Source organism: Ochotona curzoniae, unplaced genomic scaffold, assembly GCF_017591425.1.
Source record: "Ochotona curzoniae isolate NIBS_2020 unplaced genomic scaffold, NIBS_Ocur_1.0 scaffold_4505, whole genome shotgun sequence".
Lineage (NCBI taxonomy): Eukaryota > Metazoa > Chordata > Mammalia > Lagomorpha > Ochotonidae > Ochotona > Ochotona curzoniae.
The window spans coordinates 23,037,157-23,062,066 of NW_024467118.1; the positions used below are offsets into that span (position 1 = coordinate 23,037,157).

The window sequence follows — 24,910 nt, forward strand, 5'->3', positions numbered from 1 at the left end:
CATGCCTCCAGGAGCTTGGGAAGAATTTGGAGACCGGAGTGAAGAGAGAGAGAGAGAGAGTGTGTGTGTGTGTGTGTGTGTGTGTGGAGAGAGGAAGCCAGGTGGCCTTTGGGGCTGGCCACACACACATACACACACACTTTCCCTGATTTCCTGTGCAGTGTGTGTGTGTAGAGGGGGTGAGTGACATGCCCTTCTTTGAAGGCTCCCAGCCCTTGGGGAGTTGCGGGAGTACTTGCTGGTGGGTGCTGGGGCCAGCTGGCTGTTGCCAACCTGGAGCCTGAGGCTGCAGCCAGGCTGGGGCTAGGCAAGGGACCTCCTGAGGATCTGAGGCGGGGTGAGGTGCAGTTGGGGCTGTTAAGGGAGAGGTGCCCCGCCCTGCCCCCTGCCCCTGGGACCCTCCCTGACTTGGTGTGAGCGGTGGCCCCACCAGGCTCCCCAGCCCGACCCTCCTGGCTTCCCAAGTATGCAATGATTCACAGAACCTTAAGTAAGCGTGCTGCTCTGAATTCTGACAGGAATCCCACCCCAATTTTGATGTCTGAGAAAAGCGGGGGTCCACTCTGGAGTCGGGACGGGAAGCCTGTGTCTTCCTTCTTGAAAATTCAGATTAGGTGTGTGTATGGGAGGGGGTCCTTTCCCAGCTACGTCACATCGTGGTGGGGTAGCTGCTTCAAGTTGTGGGATGTTCTTTTGGCAGTGGTGATGGTCCTGCTCTTTATGTCTGAAGCTCTTTGAGAGTGGAAGGTTGTCTGTTTTCAACAGTTTTGCTCCCCTCTGTCCCCTTTACTTGGTAGGCTTGTTATGGGATAGCTTTGTTCAGCATTCCTGCTCCACGGGTTAACTATCGCCAGGATGGGAATGTTTAGGATTGGAAGTAGGAAGAACGAATACATCAGTGAAAGACCCACCTTTGCTGGCTGCTGTTCCCCACGCTGCCCGCCCGGGGGGGTTGACAGAATCCCTGTGTCCGGTGAAAATTGGGTTTCAAGACCCTGAGTCCATGGACCAGCTCCGTTCGTGGTCTGTGCCCAGGCCGGCCATTCCTGCTTTCGTTGCGCCACCTACTGGTGTCGCTCAGGATTGCCAGCAGGCCCTTGGAACAGAAACAGATGGGCTACAGTGTCCTGCGGGTTTAACCTTGTAGATCATGTTGTCTGCACACTGAGTGAAAGGACCCTCCTTGTTCTGGTGCCTGAGTTGCTTCCGCAGTTATAAGGAAGGCACTCTGCGGAGAACGTTGCAGTTGTTTTTTAAACCCGAGCTCATAAACAAAGTGTCCATGGCAAGCATGGGCCGGGTGGGAAAATTGTGAGGCAGTGAGCAGCAGCCTACTTTATGTTGGTGTATTTACTTCTGCTTCTAAATCTACCTCTTTGCCGTCTCAGCTTCTCTCTTGTCCTGGTTCTTATTAAAGGCTGTAATCCTAGAATTAATAAAACTGAGAAGGGAAGGCACAGGTGTGTATGGGGCTGAGGCTGGCACACCCTCCCACACCCACTTCAGCCACTCCCAGGGATCTGGGGCAGATCTTTCTAGACTTTTTTTTTTCATTGCTTATGCTTTGTTTTCATATCCCAGGACTGCCAGTAAAAGTATCATCACTTATACTAGTAAGGGGGCTTCCAAACTAGTACCCCAGTGCTGTTGGTCTTGGGGGTTTTGCAAAGACTTCCTGTTGTCTGAGAGTGTGGTTTTACAAATGAGGTGTTCTAATTCTGTTATTCTTCATTTGTTAGCTGAAATGCTTGTTTTTTGTTTGTTTTTAAGATTCATTTGAAAGAGAGGACAAAGGAAATTGGGTAATGGAGAAGAGAGAGAAAGTCGCTTCCCAGATGGCCACAAGTCAGGAGCCGGGAACTCCAGCCCAGGCTCCGGGGTGGACGCAGGGGCCCAAGCACCAGCTGCCTTCCACTGCCTTCCCTGGGGCAAGGAGCCTGCAGCCCAAGTGGAGTGGTTTGGGCTAGAACCAGCCATCCAGTATGGGGTGCACCGTGATGCTGGTCCCTGAAACACTCCTATAATGAGAAAAATCCTTTGTCAACATTTGAATGACTTTGCGGTGCAGTTCTGAACAAATAAACATAGCTTCACTAGTCTTTCTGAATCAAAACTAAGATTTTATTAGGGCTCGTTTTGACTACACTGTCTTAGAGTTACATACCTTGCAAAGCACCTATTTCCTTAAACTTAAGTAATTATCACGAGAAAAAGAGAACAAAGCAATTTGTAATGTCTGAACACAGAAAGAGCACGGGTTCATGGTCATTCACTTCTAAATGGCTTCGGGAGCTCTTACTAGACAATAGCCAGAGCCACTGACGGCTGGACGAGCCCAGAGGCGCAGTGAGAATTTGAATGCAGCAGTGTCTACCTCTGCTTCCGACCCGCTTTCCCTCAGGAGGTACTTTTGCGCTTCCCTCTTCCAGCTCTGCTTACCTGGTCTCTTCCCAAATAAGCTCCTCTATCTGCAATAGGGGAGAGGGAGGGGGCAGAATTTGAACCCAAACCAGATCTAGAACCCATTATCTCAATTGTTTATGCTGTGCTGGAAAGGGTGCAGAGTAGCCCAGGGTGCAAGTTGCTAGGCCGGTGCTGAGGCTGCACAGTTTGGAATGGCCGAGCCCATTGGGGTCTGGACAGAATGCAGGCAGCTGTTAGGGTTACACCCTGCTTCTTGGTCTCAACTTCCTTGTAGGGGTGAGTGAGGGGGTCGGCAGCCAAGGCCTGGCAGAGAGGCAAAGGCCAGGCATTGCTCTGAGGGGTTGTGTTGTGTGCACAGAAATGTATAGCCAAATGTGGTGTGCACGCCTGTCCAAAGCAACTGTTGTTGTTTTGCTCCATTTTTAAGTCTTGACCCTTGGTCATCCTAAACCTTGCCAAGTGGTAGGGACAGAAGAGAGGATGTTGAGTCTTTTCTGATAGGTCTGGGAAGCTGGTACCTTTATGGGGAAGCCTTTACCACAAACTACTGCCTAGTGCAGTGGATGCATCCCTCCAAGTGAGTTCAGTTTACAGAGCTGCAGGTGGAAGTGGGGAAGCAGGGTGTTGTTAGGGGGTGCTGCCCATGAGGTGGCCAACTTCACTTGGGTCATGGTTGCTGACTGGCTGGCCTCACTGAAGGAAGCAGGGCATCTCACATTTGTGTTTATGGTCCACTGGGGAGCCCAGCACAACCTCGCATGGGCTGTGCAGCTGCTAGCCTGGGACCCCAGGACACAAAGGCGTTTTCAAGCCTCCTTAGGCAATTGCGCCTTTTCCCCTGGCTGCTGGTGTGTGTCCTGCTGACCCCACAGGAGACTGAGCCACCTTCTCTCCAGTCAGTATGTATGCAGGTTTTAGCACATCCTGTGATGCCAGCAGGTGTCATGTTGGGATGCTGATGGGATTCGTGGGTTGCCATGAGAGCCTGAAGGGACAGTCTTCCACATTTAGTGAAGCACTCCAGGCACACAGCACTCCTGCCAAGCTCCTGTGCACTCCTGTGAAGAGCAGGTGTCCTGCACAGAGGATGCCCAGGGTGGAGAGGCGGGTACGGAGTTTTAATAGTGAAGCACAGGAAGTGATGCAGAGCCTGGGGCTTGGGTCGTTTTTGCTAGAACTCACTGTAGGATTTGTTCGTTTGACTTTATAAAACAGTGCGGTTGGTAAAGACGTACCCGGAACCAAAGCAGCAGGTACCCAAAGGCTAGCAAGCGCCTGAAGACGCTTTCAGTGGCTTGGCCGGCTCTGTGCAGTATGGGTGAGCAGGCAGAATATTTGTGTAGACTCCAAGAGAAAATGGTCTGATAAAACAGCACCAGTATAGAAGGACAAGACAGTGCTGACCTGGGCCTGTCCTGTCCCTAGGCTGAGTTCTGACACGGAGCACCTGCTTTGGAAACCCTCCAGGATTCCTCATGTGTATGAAGTGCTTGCAGAACAGTAAGAGAGGGCATGAGTGGCTCAAGACCTCAGTAGGCTTATCTCAGAAGAAGAAACATAAAAAATTAATGCACAATTAAAAACAATTTGCCCATTTGAGGATTACACACTTGGCCAAGTGTACTTTATTTTTTAAGTGCTAAAGTCCATTGCTGGTAGACATGTTTGGGAAACATTCTATTTTATTAGTGAAAATCATGGGCTGTTTATATCGGAAGGTGCGTCAAATGCTTTGGGAAAGAGTACAAGCTGCTCACCTAAGGATTCCACTTCAGGAGAAGTTATCCTAAAAGTTGGGTGAAGGGCGTGTAGGGAGAAATGAGCCTACTGCTGCTTGTCCCTGGGAAAGTTTATAAGCAATCAAAGTGCCCAGAAAAAGGGTATGGGCGGGGTGATGGTTAAGTAGACTGATCCTATTTGTTACCATGATGTGCTAAGGTGGGCCAGGCTTACTGCGAAAGATGGATTTTCACCCCAAACCAAGTGACAGGGTCGCTTCTCAGTAGTGTGGATGCTGTACTGCTATTTAGAAAGAACAGGCCTGGTGTGATACAAAGCTAGGCGGGGTGACACGTGGTGCGGGTTTTCTTTGGGTTTGACTCTTTGGTCCAGAACCCAAGATGTGGCTGTTAAGCAGAGGTCCTGAACAGCTGTGCGGTTGCACTGCCCAAGGCCGTGACAGTCCCCAGCCTGCACCATGCTCCAGGGGAGCCCCAGGGGGCTGTGTATGGGTTGGCACACTGCAGTCCCGGGGGCTGCTGGGCTCTAGTCAAGTTGTAATGCTATAGAATAGAATCGTTTATAGGTAAAGGAGATGAATTCCAGCCATCCCGTGGCAGGGCAGGAGAGAAGGGGGTACAGGAGGGAGGTGAGGTGTGTTTTGGTTAGTGTGGTTTACATTTATAGGAAGCTCGGGATTTAAGTAGACACTTGGTTTTATTTTTCAGACCAAGCACCAGAGCACCCTAGAAAGTCTCACAAAAAGAATGCTCATGTTTGACCCGGTCCCTGTCAAGCAAGAGGCCATGGACCCTGTCTCGGTGGTAAGTCTTCCACATGATAATAACATGAATGTGGGTGTGTGTATGTGTGTGCTGCGTTTTTCCTTCACATGATTCATGGTTTGCCAGGCGTTGGTGAGGCCAGTGCTTCCCAGCACCCCTCCTAAGGAATTGAGGTAAACACAACCTGTAGTCAGGCATCCCTTCTAAGTGGCACCTGTGGCTTCCTTCAGCCCAGGACCCGGGCACGCCCTGGAAGAGCCAGCCTAGTCCTCCTCAACCCCAGATAAGTCGGGTCATAACCCCCAGGGAGGCCTAGGAAAAACTCTTTGGTCCAGTCGTCGGGGAAATACATTCAGAAGCGCATGAGGAGCTAGGAGCAGATGAGGGACGACGGGAATCCAGCGAGGGAAAGGACTTGGTGCGGGTGGAATCTTGGAGGCATCTGTGGCTGCGTGGAGATGGAGTGTGTTGTCCCGGTCAGCAAACGCCCTTGGTCTCAGCCAGCTCTTCTGCTTGTAGACCCCTCCCTCGGGGGTTGTGTACAAACAGCACAGGGCCGTGGTCACCCCAGCAGTGCCTGGCTTGGATGCAGCAGACAAGTGAGCAAACAGCTTGAACGTGAGGAGGCCTGGCTTACCGAAGACTGGCTATCAAAGCTCCATTCCCGTTCCATCTTGTTCCTTGCTTGCACAACCTTGGAACAAATACTCCCAAGGGGAAGAAGCCCTTGGCCTGGGCTATGTATCTGATGGCACGCTTGCAAGCTGAGATCAGCCTGCCACAAGGGTTGTGCGCATGCCTGCCTGCCAACAGTGCTCATGCAAGACCAGGGGTCACAGCAGAGGTCATGCCAGGGGCCCCAGAACCAACTTGCCAAGGGCACTCCTAAGCCAGTGCTGTGTGCATCATAGTCAATAATGAAAAAAACAAAGTCAGAGTGGCTTGGAGGAAGCAGCGCTGCCCTTCTAGCATTTAGCTGGATAACCGAATGCCTGCAAGAGCATCACCAGGCAGTGGAAATTTTCTTCATCAGAAAAGTAAAGTTACCTCTACTGTTAATTCAGAGCTGTCATTCTCCCAGCTACTGCCTGATCACATTGGAGGAAAATTAAGGTATAAACTTTCTCCATTAACTATATCCCTGAATTATGAATGGGTTTTTTGGTCCCAGAGAATGTGATTAATTTTCTAAATGATGCAGAACCCTCTGGGATGCATTTCAGCATGCGATATACCCCGAGCACTTTTCATCAAGCGTGAAAATAGGACTCTGGAGCCTTATTGAAGCCCAGATGAAGACCCGCATTGCTAAGTTGGCTTGATAATAATGAAGTGTGGAGGGATGCACTTAACTGGAAAAAACGGGAACTAAAATGAACTGGAAGTAACTGTTAAACTGGCCATAATGGAGCTCGTGTGAATACACGAAGCTAAAACACATAGACACCCGTTTTGATGCTTAGTCTGCTCTCCTTCATGCCCTGGTCTCCCGTCGATGCCTGGAGAATTTAATCAGCCTTCGGTGGAAGTTAGCTTCCAGAAGGATCGAGGTTCTCTGTTAGCTGGGATATCGGGGCAGGGAGCTGTGCTGCTTTCACCTTCGAAAAGTAAAGCTTTTGTGTTCGCTCTGCGGTCCCTGCACTTCATCTTTCCTGTCTCCATGGTGAGCGGGTGGGGACCTGTTAATTTTTTCCCATCAATCTTTGACCTGAAAGTCAAAGGCTACTCCAAGGCAGTGTGGGTATTGGGCGTGAGCACGTGTTTCTTTAAATACCACGTGGCAGTAATGGTGAACCGGGGGATGATCCGGGGTCCCCTCTCTTCCCAGCACAGCAGCAGGGAGGAGCCACCTGCTGGTTCTGCTTAGGCTTTAAGCCTGTGACACAGCCTCATGCCCACTGGCGAGTGAACCCTCCTCTCTGAGAGACCCTGCATTTTGAGGTTCGGGCTTGCTGCTTCCGGTCTGCCCAGCTTTGGCGAATTCAGCCCAACCTGTTCCCTGAGTCACCTTCGCAAATCCTTTTTTTGTCTTTTTCATTTTTTTTTTAAATACAAAATGTGCAGGAGGTGTACTTGTGAAGAAATTGTTTTTAGCCATTTCAATAAAGGTTGAAAATTAAAGGATTCAAGTCACTAGGTAAGAAAGAAAACAAATTGTAAAAAAAAAAAAAAAAAGAAAAAAAGACACCGGGTGCAGTGGTATAGAAGGTCAATCCTCCACATGCAGGCACTGTCATCCTCTTCTGGTGCTGCTTTGTGTCCCAGCCACTCCGCTTCCTGCTCCCTGCTTGTGGCCTGGGAAAGGCAGCGGAAGATGGCTCAAGGCCTTGGGCACCCGAGGCCAAGAAGAAGCTCCCGGTGCTCCACTTTGGATCTGCTCAGCTTTGGCCAATGTGGCCATTTGGGGAGTGAACCAGCAGCTAGATCTTTCTCTGTAAAAATCTGCCTCTCAAATTTAACAAATAAATAAATCCTTTAAAAACACACACACACAGGAGCACCACATTTTTAAAAGTCATTCTTCTAACTCTGTAAGATTACATGTTCCTCTGCTTTCTGTGTGACTTTTTCCAGGGCAGGCAGGAACAGAACTGTCCCCTTGTGTTTGTGTCGGGCGTGCCTTTGATTCACACACGCACATGCGTGTCTGTGTGTGCGCCCGCGCGTGTGCACCACGCCCTTGGAACTGGAGACCCCACCCTGGGGATCAAGGTTCCTTGTACTCACCCCGCCACATGTGCTTTCTCTTCCCCTGTGTTGATGAAGAGTGAAATAGCCTTCATCCACGTTTCAGTCTACAGCACCCACAGACACTGTCTTGTGATGGGCAGCTAACTGCAACGCTTTCCTAATTAAGTAAGAAGCTTAGGGAAGGGCCCACTTGGATTTATTTGAAGCTGTATTTGTAGCTTTACGGAGGTCTGCCCTGTGCCCCCGGAATGAGGAAAGCCTGTTTTCAGGAGTTCAAGGAGCAGTGTGTTGCCTGTGGGCCCATGGGTGGTAAAAGCTTGCCCCGAGAGAGAGAGAGAGAGAGAGAGAGAGAGAGAGAATAAATTCCCTTCAGGCACTCATCAAGTATTTATCAAGCACCTGTGCCAGGCCCTCGGCTCACATTCCAGCAGATGCGAGCCGAGGCGTGCGTGTCCCCGACCCACGGAAAGAACTCACTGTGGCAACAGATGGTTTGGCAAAGTACACTCTTCTCCCCAGCCCTGGTGGAGCGCTCCAGGAGGGGCAGACCCGTGCCCATGCCTTCTGTTTGGACAGCTCCAGCCCAGGACACAGGGACAGGGACATGTACTGGGCACACTGGATGTCCTTCCGGGCCAGAGGTAGGTACAGTGTTTGCTTCACGCACACTTGCCTTTGGTTTGCACCAGGCACAGCCACACCTGCTCACCGGAAGATAACGATGGCCTGGGCCAGAGGGGAAACAGCTGTTACGGGGTGTAGCCCCTCAGACACACCCTGATCCGAACCTGCCTGTATCGGTCCTTCCCTGTGGAAAGCCATAGCGTTGCAGGTTGATTGCAATAGCTTTAGTGCTCCACCCAGATAATTAAAGAATCCAGTCCTCTAGAAGGTACTGGAAAACATTCCTGTGAAAGCAGCCGATGAGCCTGTTGGAGGGAGCACGGTTCATCACCCCTTCAGAAGGTGATCCAACTGCAAGTGGGTAATGACATCCTTGGGAATGGGGGGGTGTCTGTGTCCCAGATCGGGTCCCCTGTTTGACAGCAGATCCCCCGTGACTCTGAACTGCTGTGGCAGGCAGAGCGGAGACCGGGACTGAATTTGCAGATCTCTCAGGTTCTAAAGCTCTGCCCTCCTTGCACCTGCCCCACAGGGAGAGAAATCCAGCAGGGGCAGCAGTGCAACCCCGCCCGCGTCCTGCTTCCTGTTCAGCTGCCAGTATGTACTGACTTGAAAATCTAGGTCACAGGGAGGTCTTGGAAGACTGGGCTGAAATTAAGGGCGAAGCTGCACTGGGTTGGAAGAAATATTCCTGCCTCCCACTCCTGATGCTTTCTTTGCTTTTTTTTGCTGGTCCCAGAGCTTTCCACTATTTTAAAGAATGATGTAAAGCATATTGAACTTTAACATCAGGAGGCAAATTCTTCTCCGTCTTTTAATCACTTCCTGAAACTCATTGTCCTTCATTTAGAATAGAATGAAATTTATACGTCTTTTAGTAATGACAGTCTCAATATCAACATTTTCTTATTATAATTGGAAGTGCAGGGATACAGAGTTCTTAGGAGAGACAAAGATTTTTCACCCACTAATTCACTTCCCAAATGGCGAGAGCTGAGCCGATCCTAAGCCAAGAGCCGGGAGCTTCTTCCAGGTCTCCCACGCGGGGGCAAGTCGCAAAGCTTTGGGGCCATCCTCCATTGCTTTCCCAGGCCACAAGCAGGGAGCTGGGTAGGAAGTGGTGCAGCCAGGACACGAACTAGCGCCCACATGGCGTGCCAGTACTTGTAAGTGGAGAATTAGCCGATCGAGCCATCGCACCAGGCCCTCAGTATTGATATTTAAAAACAGGCACTGTTAATGTTGGCACATGACTTGGACCTCTTCCCTTGCGTTGTACTCAATGTACCCGGTTCTTAAGGTATGGAACATAGTTGTTCCTTAATTCCATCCTTGATACGTAACTCAGAAGATTTTAAAATAAATAAATAATTGATGTGTTTGTTGATCTGAGTAGGGTCAGTGAACCCACACCTCCGCTCCCCGCCTCCCCCCCGCCCCCAAACTTTGGTCTTTCTGTTCCATGTGATGTCACTTAGAGCCTGGCAGTCCAGAAAGCAGGCTGTGGGCCACCTGCTCCAGCCCCAGGGGAACTCGGTGGACTGTGCAGTTGATGGGCGGAGCAGAAGCCGCGACACGGTGTCTGTCCTGCAAGAAAGGACTGCCGGGACAGCATGTTTGGCCCTGCGTTAAGCACGTTACAGGGGTTATCTCATCGAATCCAATTTTAATTTTCACCTCACACTCTCCTGCGGGGAACACACAGTGCCACCTTGATAGTCCTCGCTCCATCCTCATGGGCACCTGAGCTGTTTACTGATTTTCTTATCTGTTGTAGAATTAGATTTGTTTTAACATATTTATTTTAAAGGCATCTTTGTCGCTACTAAAAAACAATTAGCCCTTTTCCTTACACATTCAGCTAAGCACATAACTGTGTGGAAGCACAGGGTGTCTGTGGTGTCCCACCATTAAGCATCTGAGCTCTCTCCCAGGTCAGGCCCAGCAGCACTGGCCTGGGAGGTCAGGCGGGCTTATGGTGATCCGGATAAAGAGAAGGAGCAGGGAAGAGCACAGAGCTGAAGGGACAGCAGACCGCGGCTTGAGATAAAGACGGCTGGACTGCTGACTCTTCTAACCTCAGGAGTCCTCTGCAGGGTTGCCAGCATGGCTGGTTCTCCTGCACCTGGAGCATAGTGTGGGGTGTCATTGGTGTGCCAGCCACTGCCACCCTTCAGTTATTCACACCTCACAATAGTGGCCGCAGAAGGGTCAAGGAGTGTATATGTGTGTGTGGCTCAGAAATTATTAGTACATTTATGCTATTGATGCATAAATGCTCCCAGGGGCAGGTTTTCTTGGTTGCACCCTGAGTATTGCCTCCAAATCCTGGATGTTAAAGACTGGGACATACTGATGCCAGAGGTGGCCTCGGGTACTAAGGTGTATCCCTAGGGTGACCAACCATCCCAGGTTGCAGCTAAGGAACTCCCTGGGGGTGGGAGACGTAGAGGGCTAACCCAGTAACCCAGGATGGCTGGAACCCTAAAAGAGTATTCAGAGAGCTGGTGGGGAATGTGCATGGCAAAAACAATTGTACACACAAGAAAATGACATTTTCATTCCGTGCTACCATGAACTTTTTCAAGTTCCCTTATCTACTTAAATTTGAACTGCTTTTTCAGGCCCGTTTGATTGAAAGAGCTTTGTTGTGTAGCTTTTTGTCTTTGTTTTGTGTTTCCAGCAAATATCCTTATTTGGCAGCTGACAAGTGTTTATTTCTTCCTTCCCACTAGTCCTACCCGTCTAATTACATGGAGTCGATGAAGCCCAACAAGTATGGGGTCATTTACTCGACACCATTGCCTGATAAGTTCTTTCAGCCCCCAGAAGGCCTGTCACACGGGATCCAGATGGAGCCGGTGGACCTCACGGTGAACAAGCGGAGCTCGCCGCCTGCACCACCTGGGAGCTCTCCGTCCTCCCTCAAGTTCCCGTCCTCACACCGCAGAGCCTCACCCGGACTGAGCATGCCCTCCTCCAGCCCACCCATGAAAAAATACTCGCCGCCTTCCCCCGGCGTGCAGCCCTTCGGTGTGCCGCTGTCCATGCCGCCAGTGATGGCGGCTGCCCTCTCCCGGCACGGGATCCGGAGCCCAGGAATCCTGCCCGTCATCCAGCCTGTCGTGGTGCAGCCCGTCCCCTTCATGTACACAAGTCACCTCCAGCAGCCGCTCATGGTCTCCTTGTCAGAGGAGATGGAAAACTCCAACAGTAGCATGCAAGGTAAATTCCGACCTGCCTTCCCCTGCACACGGAACCATGCACTGCACCTGCCTGGAAGCCTGTGCCCTGCCAGTGTACTGTGAGGGAATGCAGGAGCAAAGCTGCTGAACTCCTAAAAGGAAAAACTCATCTGCCTCAGGCATTTCCTTTTTATTCAGTTGAAGTGTTGATATTGGAAGAGCTCCCGAACATCGGGCAGTCTGTCTGGTACCCGTGAGATAATTACTTTCCCTGTGTAATTTTACATCGACTTTGGCAGAGTAACGATCTTTATGTTTTGTCTTATGCAATGCCAACGGGGTTCTAGGTACAGAAGGCATTTAATAAATACTTTTTGATCATGGTAATAATTAAAAGCAGCTTTGTGTACCAGCTAGTCCTAGACGAAGCCATGGGTGAGAATCACTTTGGAGATGTTGCTGCGTGCTGGCACAAAAGTGATTAGGTAAAACAGTCTTTTCCAACCCTGCACCTCCTTTTTGTTGTTGTTACAAATTTGCTAACTGTAAATCAGTACTCACATACATTAGTACTGAGACTAGGAGCTGGTTGCAGGCAACTCTTAAAAGTTTAAATGGGGGCCCAGTGCAGTAGTCCAGCGCCTAACGTCCTTACCTTGAACGTGCCAAGATCTCATAGGGCGCCAGTTCTAATCTCAGTGGCCCCACTTCACATCCAGCTCCCTGCTTGTGGCCTGGGAAAGCAGTCGAGGATAACCTGGAGCCTTGGGACCCTGCACCTGTGTGGGAGACCCAGAAGAAGAGGCTCTGGGCTCTTGGCTTTGGACCGGCTCAGCTCTGGCCAGTGCAGCCTCTTGGGGAATAAATCAGTGGACAGAAGATCTTCCTGTCTGTCTCTCCTCCTTTCTGTATATCTGACTTTGCAATAAAAATAAATAAATTAATTAAAAAAGAAGCTGACATGGGTAGATGATGCACAGACTGACTTTCCATTCTTCTCTTTTTTCAGTACCTGTAATTGAATCATATGAGAAGCCCATATTACAGAAAAAAATTAAAATAGAACCCGGGATCGAACCACAGAGGACAGATTATTATCCTGAAGAAATGTCACCCCCTTTAATGAACTCAGTGTCCCCCCCGCAAGCCTTGTTGCAAGAGTAAGTATACCTAGGTCACCCGGCATTTACACCGTAGCTAGCTAGCCTGCATCTGGGGACCCAGCATGGACTGCGATTTCCCATAGGTGATGTGCTGTGCGGGATCACTGACCGGCATGGGAGAAGCCCTCCAAGGACACCGTGCTCTCTGTCACGGCCAGTGTTTATCATCACCAGTTGCACGGAGTTTCCCATCAGTTATTCAACCCACATGGCTGCTGCACCCTACTGCAGAAATATTCTTTTTTCCCTTCCAGGCTATGTATAAGCAGTTTTCCCATCACTAGAGTCCTGGCGTAGATTGAATTTCATATTCTAGATATTCCTCTGAAACTTGGGCCTCAGCTTTTTCATCTGGGCACATCTCATGTCCCCAGCTGGCACTTCTAGTCAAGTATATGATTTTTACTACAGAGAATGTCTCTAATCAGAATTCATAGACTAACCACCAGCCCGAGAAAGAAACTCCAAAACAAGTTGTGTCAATAGCGGTGGCAACAGAAGCTGACCCTGGAGCATGGAGAAGCTTGGTGGCAACAGAACTCTTTATTTTCTCTCTTTTTCATCTCATGTGCTCCTAGAGTATTCTGTCTCCTGTGCAGGGGCCTGCCGGTAGGGAGATGGCGCTGCCTCTGTGCAGTTCATTTTAGGATCACTGGCCTGATAGCATGTTGCCGCACTGGGGTCCAGTCACATTGTTTGTAGGGTTGGCCACTGTGGCCATCCCTGCCGTCTCCCAGTGGTGACACCGCAGGCCATCTTTATTGGTGGTCATTGTTGATGGCGGAGTAATTTTGTCTGTCGTGGTGCTTCAGCAGGGGACTCAGCAGCTTCCTGTCCCCACAGGTGCCTTCCCATGTCACCTGTTTTCTGTCTTGAACAGATGCGCTGCCCGCCTTTCCGGCTGATCTTGCTCACCGCTCTGTGAGCCACAGCAGAGTAAATTCTCTGGTTTTTGAGCCCTGTGTCTTCTAGTACTTTCCAGTATGTTCTTCTCCTGGTCACAGCTCAGATAGGTGCCGCTATCATGCGAACATTTACTTTTTGCTGTGCCAAATCCTAATCGTGTTCTTCCTTCATCGTCTTATACTCCCTGGTGGATGAAGAAGAGGGTGCATTCTCTTTCCCAGTCATGTCAGCCGAGAGATAAAGGGTCTGGGATGAGTTGATACGTTGGCTTCCACCACAAGACATGGCTTCATCCCCTCTTTGCCAAGTGTTTTCATAGGAATTCTTTCTTGGGCCTGTAAGAGACATGTGTGGGAAGTTAAGTTGTGCAGTTAGAGAGCCAGCGAGCCCAACGTCGGGCAGCAGGTCACGAACCACTCTGTCCTTGCTGCGGATCGCAGCTCCTGCTGTGATCTTGCTGTAGGCTCCCATACTCTACGCAGATGCGGGAGCAGCAGAGTGACTAAGCACGAGTGGCACATCGTGCAGGCTGGAAGTCCTTTTGATGATGGTGTCTCTGACAAGGTACCTGGCCACATGAGATGCTCTGCTCATTGCTCCCATCCACGTAAGGAAAAGGATGCTGTCAGTTACAGGCAGGCCCCTGCACAGGGAAGGGGCTGTTGGTGGAACGGGGAGCGTTCCAAAGCTGAGGGCAATGCCAGCTCGAGACAGGAGGGTGCTGGAAGGCGCTGCGATCCCTGCTGGAAGAAAGCACTTTTCTTTCTTGCCTGTTCCGTGTGCCAATGATCTCAGCTCAGGGTCTTTCAGTGATGAATGAGTGATGTGCTGCTTTTCATCTTACCCAAGAATTGAGAATGCAGTCTGCGCCTCAGCCACAGCTGGGACGTGGACATTTCTCCCACAGATGTGATTAAGTCATGTCTTGGAGTGGGCCCAGTAGCAGCCCACAGAGGAAACCTTGTAGCCGGCAGTCACCGACGCCAGGCGCCGCTGCGGTGAGGCAGCCGCAGGAGTGTTTGCCTTCGCAAACCCTTCCCTTCGAGGAGCCAACTTTACAATACAGCTATAAAATCCATGGGCTTGATCGTAGTTACTGCTCTAGAACTACTGTTAGGGACACTCATGGGGGTGTCTGACCCCCTTCATTGCATCTTTGCACGTGTGAAGTGTGTGTTTGGAACAAAAAGCCAGAGGATCCGTCTTCCCTCTTGAGTAGTGAAATGACGAATGGAAAGCCCACATAGTGCTGAGTTCCCACAGGCCCTAACTGAGGCAGGCTGCAGCATCAGGCCCTTCTGACACATGGCTGCCTTTCCAGTTGGGTCCTAGCTGGAGTGGATATTTCCTGATTGGATTTTTGGATGTCACCCCAAAAGCTTCTTGAGACATCAACAACTGGGATGAATTGCTCCAGATGGGTAAAGTCACTTCTGAATCTGAAAGCATTCACAGCTATTATTATTACTCTCAAGGGATTTGTGTACATGTCCCCTGGGGACCTTGAAAGAACTAGGTAAAAATTTTATCAATATCTCCATTTTACAAAGAGTAGGTGGTACCTTGCCCAGAGTTAACAGAGGTGATCCAGGCAGAACTGGATTTTTTTTTTCAAGATTTATTTTATTTTCATTTGAAAGGCAAAATTACAGGGGGTTAGGCAAAGAGAAATCTTCCATCCCCTTGTTCACTTTCCAAATGTCTGCAGCTGAGCCTGGCCGAAATCAGGAGCCAAGAGCTTCATCTGGGTCTCCCATGTGGGTGCAGGGACCCAAGGACCCGTTGTCCTCTGCTTTCCCAGGCCATTAGCAGGGAGCTGGCTTGAAAGTGGGTAGCCAGGACTTGAACTGGCATCCTAAGCATTGCGTGTGAGATGCCAGCATTGCAGGCAGCAGCTTACAACATTGCTCCCGCCCCAGGAGATTAAGGTTGGATGCCACAGCCTTGCAGTGTACCAGGGTGTCATATGTGAAGTTAAACAGCTGGAAAAAGCAACAGTTCATTACTGGTAGCTTTGCAACCCCATTAAAACCTGCCCTGGAAGTTTGTGACATTGTCTGAGGCAGACACTCGGCATCCCCAAAGCCCAAGTCTTCCCAGCACTTCTAAAGTTCCCTCAGCGACAATGGAACTTCTCCATTGGATGACATTTAGTTGTAGAATTGAATAGTTGTGCCTCAGTTTTTATTTTTGTCTATAAACCTCTCTTGTCTCTGCTTTATCTAGGCATGAACTGAAGTCTTTTTCTTTTATCTTTTTCCTCGCTCAAGTTCACATTTGCTTTCCATGGATCCTGCCCCAGCTGTTTTTAGCCTGTGTACGCCCGGTGGGACATCAGGGCAGGAAGATCAGAACAGTGCAGGTAGCAGCTTTCTTTGCCAGCGTGACAAGTGCCAGAAATAAGGCCACCAAGGCACAGCTTATACTCTTTCCCTAGTTGATTTCAGAGCCTGCCTGGAAAGGTTGCTGTCAAGGGGCCTGTGCTCCCAGATTTACCAAGACAAAAAATGAGCTTCCTGTTCAGAACTCTCCTGATTTCTGGCATCTCACCAGCTTGAGTATTTGCCCTCATCGCTTTTATCACTGAACTTGTATTTCTTTCCATACACACTTGTATAAAAACTTTACTTCCTGTTTGGGACATCTTAGGAGCTGCAGGTGCAAACTGAAAAGAAATTTTTTCCCTGGAGGCCGGCCACGTGTGATTGTAATGTACCAGGTCTCTCAGAGCGTGGCTGAGCAGATGTAGACTTTCTGATGGCTAACATTAACCAGCAGGGGAACCTGAGCAAACTTTCCAGACTTTTCACAACCATTGCCCATCTACCTTTTCTCTCCACCACCTTCCTTTCTGAAAAATTTGCTAGTAGGATGCTGAAGCAGGATTTGATTTGACATCCATCTGGAAAGGACATGCAAACTCAGGGATGTGAGAGAAGTCAGGATGTGGGAAAAAAGACGGGCTCCTTGGGGGACAGCTGGACCACTTTGTAGCCATTGTGGGTGCTGGCCTTCCTCACCTGGCCATCAAATGCTACACTGAAATTCTCCCTCCTGCATAATGGCAGTGCCCCTAACGTTTGCATCTGTGACGCCAACAGGGCCAGGTTTTAACAGAACCTCACCCTGGTTGAGCGTCAGATGTGTGCTGGCTGTCTTGACAGGCAAAATACCAGTTGATGTAAAGGGGGAAATGTTGACACTTCCTATCTCGTCACCCCTGGGGAACCACAGTGCCCATAAGGGCCATCTGTGAGAAGCTGGGATCAGCACTGCCTGGCTCCTCAGGGCTCTGTGGGCAAGCAGGTGCGCCTGGCAGGAAGGAGCCTGTTCCGGTGCCAGATACCTCCAGCCAGCATTGCTCCCCAACCCTTCTTGCTGCCGTTATTCATTTCCCTGTCTGTCTCCCCCTAGAGTGTGAGCTCCCCGAGGGCAGGAACCCTGTTTTTATTCATCTTTGTGTGCCGGTGCCAAGCCCAGTGCCTGGCTCATGGTAGGTGCTCACTCAATGTTTGTCAGACGGATATAGCAGTGCTTCTTGGGTCAGTCAGCCATTTCTTTTGGTTTATTGTGTCGGGTTTTGTTTGTTTGTTTGTCTCTGCACAATGTTGTGGATGCTTTTAGTAGACAGCTGCAAAGGAAGAACCTTCTCTCAACCTTTCATGTTTATCCTTGGATTTCACAGGAATCACCCTTCGGTCATAGTGCAGCCTGGCAAGAGACCTTTACCTGTGGAATCTCCAGACACACAGAGGAAGCGGAGGATACACAGATGTGATTATGACGGGTGCAACAAAGTGTACACAAAGAGCTCCCACTTGAAAGCCCACAGAAGGACACACACAGGTGTGGGAAACGCCCCCTACCCTCAAAACCTAAAGAGGGGTGGGAGGGAGGGCTCTGGCTCACCTGCAGGTGTCTCTGTCGCTTCTAAAGAATGAGGTTTCAGATGATGATTTGTAAGAAGTCAGAGTAGGCCCAGTGTAATCCCTGACTGTATTTACAGAGAGTATGTAGGACATGGAAGAAAAAAACACGGGGAAATGACTGGCAGTGTGGAAGTGGAGAGCTTCAGGGAGCCTCGGCCAACAGGCAGAGGACACTCACCCCATGGAACGTCCAGGCCGTGGTGCCCATACCATCCGTGCCGCTTTCCCCAGGGGCTCAGAGAAACTTGGGAGGGGCTTGTTAACCAACGTGGTACCTAAAATCTAAACACCAAGAAATATTTGAATGGCAGTTCAGATATAGGAAAAAATGTCTCTGCGTGCATATTGTGTGCAGCAAAACATTTATTAATCCTGAATATCACATCAAAATGCCAAGGAGTGTGGCAGTCTCACAAGGTTTCTAGAGAACAGTGTATTAAATAGGAATTAATTTGTGATATCCATTATCACTAATTTAATAATATAATAGCTGTGTGTAATGGCTAGGAACAGCTATTTAATTTGTAAGCTGCTTCTCACTGCTGAGACCTGTCATTTTCCCAAAGAGCCTTCCACCCCTCACCCATTAGTGATGCTTATCCCAAGATCCTAAAGGAAGAAGCTATTGAAACCTGGCTTCTGGCCATGAAGGGGGTGGGGTACTGGGGATTATCACATTTTTAATTAATTGTACTGTTAGGATCTCTGAGTTAAAGCATTATGCTTCATCATAATTGCTGTTGAATAAATAAGAAAACAGGACATTGAACTCGTTAGCAGCTATTTTGGTTGATAGAGCCTCAGATTTTTTTAAACAACATAGAAAAAATACTCTCACAAACTTAGGTGTGACTTTGGAGCTTTGCAGGTAATGAAGCTCCCAGGTTAGCTTAGCACTTGGACATGTACAGCTGAAACCAGTCACCTGCGCTTGTTGAGTACTAGTGGTCAGATGGCTTTTGTTGCCTTGACGCTTTGCAGTCTTTACAGTCATCCAGTTACAGGTCAGAATTCCTTGTGTCGGGTTCCTTGCCTCGTACTTGTGTTGTAATGGTCTACAAAATGCTTTGGCAATGAGGGGCAAACAGGTAACCTTGTCTGGGCAGTAACAAGGGTTGCGTGTCTGCTCATGAACCTTGACCCCTGTCCCCCCATCTCTTCTACAGGAGAAAAGCCCTACAAATGTACATGGGAAGGGTGCACGTGGAAGTTTGCTCGGTCTGATGAACTGACAAGACATTTCCGCAAACACACTGGCATCAAACCGTTCCAGTGTCCAGACTGTGACCGCAGCTTCTCCCGTTCTGACCACCTGGCCCTCCACAGGAAGCGCCACATGCTGGTCTGAAGGCCTCTGCCTCCCACCACAGCCCCACGCCCACTCTCCTGGTTCTCTTCTGTCCTCCCGCCCATCGTCTAACTCATTTTTTACGTGTACATTTTAATTTGGATTCAGCTGGCCTGAATCTTTGAATTTGTATCATTCAAAACTTCCGTACGGTCAGTAGTAGATCCTCTCTAATGCTCCCTTCTCCTTACCACGGGTCAGACCTAAAGAATGTGAACACTTTTTTTTTCCTGGGGATGCTAAGCAAACCCTTCTTACAGACACGTTTAATGTCATGAGAACAAGGGAACATGTAAACTAGCACATGCAGTTGTCAGTTTGTCCATGTATGCCTCAAAAGAATATCAAAGTAAACGTGTTAGAAACACAGTATGCAGCCTGATAATCCTTGCCAGAGACTTCGCAGTCCTGCGCCCCTGTGTTCACACTGGAGGCCCCGGCCACACCAAGAGGGGCGAGCCCCTGCACCAAATAGCTACAGTGCAGCACAGTGTCAGAACCAGTGGCAGTCAGCACTTCCTGTGTCCTTCCCACAAATCCCACTGGTCGGCCTGGAGTGACTGCTGTACCCGAGCGAGTTCTTGGCCTGACTGTGCCTACAGCTCAGATGGAGTCCTCTGCTACTGTGGGGAGATGAGCCAGAGCTGCTGACTTAGGTGGCTGACACAGTAGCAGTTCAAGGGATGGATGCTGTGCTTCTGTAGTGTGGAGTGGCAGAAGGTGGGGCACGAAGGAGGCAGGCGACAGTTCCTCCCCCAGCATTGGGGTTATCAACCAGGTTTCCGCTCTTGCTGTGTGTGCTGCAGTCTGCGGCTTAGGTCCTTGCACCCTCAGGTCTGCAGAGGCGTGCAGCAAAGCTAGGCTGCAGAGGTGTTGTCCTTGAGGCTGTCTGTATTCCTGCCATGGCCTCATGGATCAGACAGCATGGGTAACAGGGCCTCTGCAGAGGTACTTGTTCAGTAATAGTGAAAAAACTTGGGGCTAAGCGAGTCTTTTCTCTCCCTCCGCTACCCCACCTGCCCATAGCTGGTTTTCTGGGTTTGTTTTTCGGTTTTTGTTTTGTTATATTATGTTTTGTTTTGTTTTGTTTTGTTTTCAAACAGGGGAATGTTAAGTGGTACTTGTAGTCCCATATCAAATTAATCACCTAGTTTGGCTGCAGTAACTCTGCTCGGTGAGCTGTGAGGTGCCAAATCGGCTGTCAGCTGTGGTTATAACACACATCCTAAGTAAGCATCTGCTCACGCTCCAACGATCCACTCCCTGAAGGCCTGAGTATCTGTTTGCAAGTAGGATTCATTATGAAGCACACACATATCTTTGTTTTTGAAAGATAGAAAACCACAGTTCATGGATTTATATCTGTAGCTCAGAAAACTCACAACAATTCCTTGGTGGAGCTAGCAATTTCCTATTATCTAGTACACTATCCAAAGAATAAACTGAAAGAAAAAATTAATGACTCGTGTTTATGTTAAGTGTGAATAGCACCATGATTTGGGGAAATTTTTCAAAAGCAGGCTTTTGAGCACCACAGTCTAAATGCCAATAAAACTAATTCATACATCTAGATGCCATTGGTCCTAAATTTGAAGAAAGTGGGCGATGGTGGTCATACGTGGGTGCACATAACGGAATGTCCCTTCATCCTCCGTAAAGGATGGAGGAGAAGAGAGAAGAATGGAATCCTGAAGACCCATCCCAGCCATTACTCAGGACCCAACACAGCCCTACGTGGGAGGAATGCATTGCTTCGGCTCAGACATCCATGAACGAGTGATTGTGGAGGCGTGTGGCTTAGGAGGAGAGCTTACTTTGGCGCTGAGTTCATGAACATTAGTCCCCAAGAGGTCCTGTTCGTCCACCCTGGGAACCAGCTGAAAGGAAACAGTCGAGGGAGGCAAAGGCAATTGTTATCGTGGCACTTGGGTTTGATATTCTTTTTCTTTTTTTCAGCACTGCAAAATTTGTTTAGAATATGAAAATATTGTAATTGGACCTTTTTTTTTTTCCTTTTCTGCAATTATGACGTGAATTGAGGAATAAAAATGGCTCTTGGAAAAGCAGGTATTGTCTGTATTGTAAATGCTTAGTCACGTTCCTGCCAAAATGTTCATTTCCTGAAATGGCTTTTCCACCACACAGTGGAGAATCCAGCTGGACTGCAAAGAACTTGTCCGGGTAGAGATGCCTAGTCTGTGTTCTAGCTTGGAAGGAAGTGGAGAGGGGAACAAGAAAGGTTGATCTTTGAATCTGCTTTGAGGCCAAGTCCAGTGAGTAGAAAGCTTCATGCTTCTCATGAGGTATGATGTGTCTGTTGTGTGCATGCTCAGTATAAAATTTTGACCTTAAATTTTTGCAAAAGAGCAAGCAAGACCCTGCAAAGACACTCTCACAAGCTTGCATATGTTAACAGTGTGTGAACACAGATTTGTTTTAACTCTGAAAGGAATGCAGTCCAGAGACAGTTCTCTGTCCCCATGCTGGTCAACAATGTTTTAGTGACCAATTGGCCCTTAACAAATTTTCCTTTTATCTCTTTGTGTTTTTGCTGTAGTAGTGGAGAAATTTAGTTTTGTAGTCACTTTTAGTTGTTTTGGAAGACCTCAACTACAAGATGAGATGCCCTTGTACATGTGGTTTAATGGTGTACCATGTTCCTATCAATGGTGATTTCTGTTGCAATATTTTAAATGATGAGGATAGTGTGAACGAGTTGATGTCACATAAATTCTATTTGTTAGAGAGTTTTTGCAGTTAAGTATGTTGAAGAAGTTGGAAACAAGTACGAATTCATCAGATTGTAGTGTCTCAAAATGTGAAGCAACAGCATAAATGGGCATTAACCATTCTAAATCATTTGGTTTGCAGAATATGTTAGCAGCATAGCTACATTGAGCTAAGGAGATGTTAAATACACAGAAGTTTCGAGAGCCTAGGAACAGAATTAAAGGGGAACTATATATATGTGTGTATATTTTATTAAACATCCATCTGCACTATCAGTATTGCACTAATGTGGAATTGGAAAGACTATTACTGACACTGTATATCTGCACATCATTCCTGAGGTAGATTGTTTGAAAGACAATCTCAAAGATCTAAGAGTTTGAAAGGATTTGGCTTGAAAATATACAGTTGTCTTGAAGGAATTGCTGTCATACATGAAGTTACTCAGTTTTTATTTTCTTCTTGGTCAAGGTTAACATTTTCTAAATGATTGCAAATCCACTTAATACATTTGCAAAGCCATTTTACATGCATTAAACAAGGGCTACAAAGATATGATTTTACAGATACTAGCACTTTTTTTTCCTATGTTATGTACTTAGTGTTAGAGGGTCAAAATAATCTTTCTGCTTAGCATCTCTTAAACCATACCTGCAAGTGTAGCAGGACTATTACATTTATAGTACTTTAATACTTGTATAAACTATGCAGAAATTTTTAATAAAGTGTAATATATTTTATAAGCTAATAAGACTGAATGGGTAAAGGTTTTTAGCATGCGTTAGTATACTTGCAGATACTGAAACATTTTGGTAATCTTTCTTACTAAAGATGTGAATGTTTAATGTACCTTCTCTGTTTCTACTCTGTAGTCCAATGGGAATTCAGTAATGACATTTTGTCATGTCGAACTGTGAACATAAATTTGTACTGTACAGTCCTCATATACTATATACAGTATGCAATATATGTATTATATACTTGTTAATAAAACCATCAGAATATTAAGTATGATCATGTGGTTACTATGTATTCAGTGATCACCAGGGTCAACCAAGGGAGAGCAGTGTGAAAACCCCTGCTGAAATGTCAAGTCACACAGTCATTGTTAATGGAGGGGAAGAAAAAAGATATCATTGAAATTAGTACAAGAGAGCTTAACTCGAAGCTCTGTCTCTGATTTTCTAGTAACAGCCAACCGGAATTCTTCCAACCACAAACTATAAAACTGCAGGAAGCCAGCATTCTTTGAGTGCATTCTTGGAATGGTCATTGTTTATGGTCTCTATTGTTGGGGTTTGAACAACATGTAGTTCCACAAGGCAGAACCTCAGACTTTTAACCTCAGACTTCATGTCCGATGGGTTAGTAGTTTGCTGGATGACCCACTTGTATGGGAAGGTGAGCTTTTGGGGAGGTAGGTGGTTGGATTGGGTTGGATTAGGCTGCCTGTGTCCAAAACTGTCATTCCTGCCAGAATGAGAACCCTGTGGCCAGCCTGGGACGTCCTCAGCACCCGTGCAGAAAGGGTGTCCTAAGAGCAGCTGAGTAGGTCCATGATTCTGAGCTCTGCTTCTAGTTCTGGCTGCAACCCCTCTCAATCTTGCTTCAGCTCACCGCCTCTGGAGGTTCTTCTGGGCCTGACCTCAGTCCGTTGTTGTCACATGCCCAACTTAAGCCATCCTTCTGATACTCAGCTGTCATCACATGATCGCTCCCTTGTCAACTAACTCCTCCCCTGTCCTCGTTGAACTGAACTTGGTTTTTACTGATTCTATCCCTTTAAAGCCTCATCCATTGTCAGTCATCGGCATGTTGTTCTTTGTCTTCCACCCAACCCCGAGAACGGTCAAACGCTTGGTTTGACCAAACAGATTTGATGGGTGCACAGCGCATTTCAGGTGAAATGCTCCCAGCTCCTCTTGCTTTGTGCTTGCTTTGGGTGAACTCCACCCTCTGTCTCCACAAAGATGCTCTCTTGTTCATTCTTTCCTGGCTTTCATAGCCTGGTGATTTCCTCAACATGAACAATCATAGCCCTGGGTTGTCACATTATCATCTGCCTCCTTTCCTCGTGACATCCTTTTGCAAGTGCCTAGATGTCCAAGCAGGTGCTCTGGTGTGAGTTGGGAAGTGTGTCAAGGAAGGTGTGTTGGGGCCAGCTTGATGGCTCAACTGGCTAATCCTCCACTTCCAAACACAGTATCCCGTTTGGATGCTGGTTCACACTTCATATCCTGACTCCTCCGTTTCCCATCCAGTTCTGTGCTATGGCCTGGGAAAGCAGTGGAGGATGGACCAAAGCCTTCGGGACCCTGCACCTGCATGGGAGACCCAAATGAGGCTTCAGGCTTCTGGATTCAGATTAGCTCAGCTCTGGCCATTGACGGTCATTGAGGAGTGAACCAGTGGATGGGATATCTGTCTCCACTCTGTAAATTTACCTTTCCAATGAAAATAAATAAGTCTTTCTATTTATTTTTTTGAAGATTTATTTATTTATTGGAAAGTCAGATATACAAAGAGGAGGAGAGACAGAGAGGAAGATCTTCCGTCCAATGATTCACTCCCTAAGTGAGCACAATGGCCGATGCTATCTATGCCAATCTGAAGCCAGGATCCAGGAACTTCCTCTGGGTATCCCACATGGGTGCAGGGTCCCAAGGCTTTGGGCCATCCTCGACTGCTTTCCCAGGCCACAAGCAGAGAGCTGGATGGGAAATGGAGCTGCCGGGATTAGAACCGGCGCCCAATTGGAATCCCGGTGCATTCAAGGTGAAGATGTTAGCCGCTGGGCCACCACACCGGGCCCTAAATAAGTCTTTTTCACAAAGGGAATATTGAATAGATAATTGGGCAACCAAAGCTAACACTAACCGATTGAATATTTACTATGTGTTTTGTGCTGCTCTAAGCATTTTTCAGGTGTTCATTAGTTTAATTTTCACTGTACAGCACATAAAAATCATCATTCTTTTATTTACAATTGGAAATTGCAGCACATGTGGCAATTTACCTGAGGTCACAAAGATAAAAAGCCAAAAAAAAAAAAAAATAGGTTCACCATCAGGCCACTCACTGCTCACTGGACTATTGCACAACCTCTGGTCGCAATGGCTTCCAGACCACTTCAGTGCCTCCTTTTAAATGTACTTGTGCTTGTCTGTGCAGTTGAGCCAACTTCTAGGTTGTCACCTGTCACCCAGGTTCCCCCCACACACATCCCTCAGCTAGAAACACTACTTCTTTTTCCTTTTTAAAGATTTATTTATTTATATTGGAAACATCAGATTTACAGAGAGGAGGAGAGACAGAGATGAAGATCTTCCTTCCAATGATTCACTCCCCAAGTGGCCACAACAGCCGGAGCTAAGGTGATCCGATCAGGAGCCAGGAGCTTCTTCTG

General features: G+C 48.1%; 1 protein-coding gene across 3 annotated transcripts in view; it reads left to right on the forward strand.

Moving 5' to 3' along the window:
* KLF3 (Kruppel like factor 3) overlaps positions 1-22,512 on the forward strand; it is a 31,551-nt gene extending 9,039 nt beyond the window's left edge. For 2 of the 3 annotated variants that reach the window (XM_040966346.1, XM_040966344.1), the window contains exons 2-6: positions 4,872-4,967; positions 10,979-11,468; positions 12,438-12,588; positions 17,183-17,343; positions 18,593-22,512. In XM_040966346.1, the coding sequence (XP_040822280.1) occupies positions 4,911-4,967; positions 10,979-11,468; positions 12,438-12,588; positions 17,183-17,343; positions 18,593-18,774 (1,041 nt within the window). In that variant the 5' untranslated portion in view covers positions 4,872-4,910 and the 3' untranslated portion in view covers positions 18,775-22,512. The remainder of the gene's footprint in view (positions 1-4,871; positions 4,968-10,978; positions 11,469-12,437; positions 12,589-17,182; positions 17,344-18,592) is intronic. The other variant, XM_040966345.1, reaches the window with a different exon arrangement.
* The last annotated feature ends 2,398 nt before the right edge of the window (positions 22,513-24,910 follow it).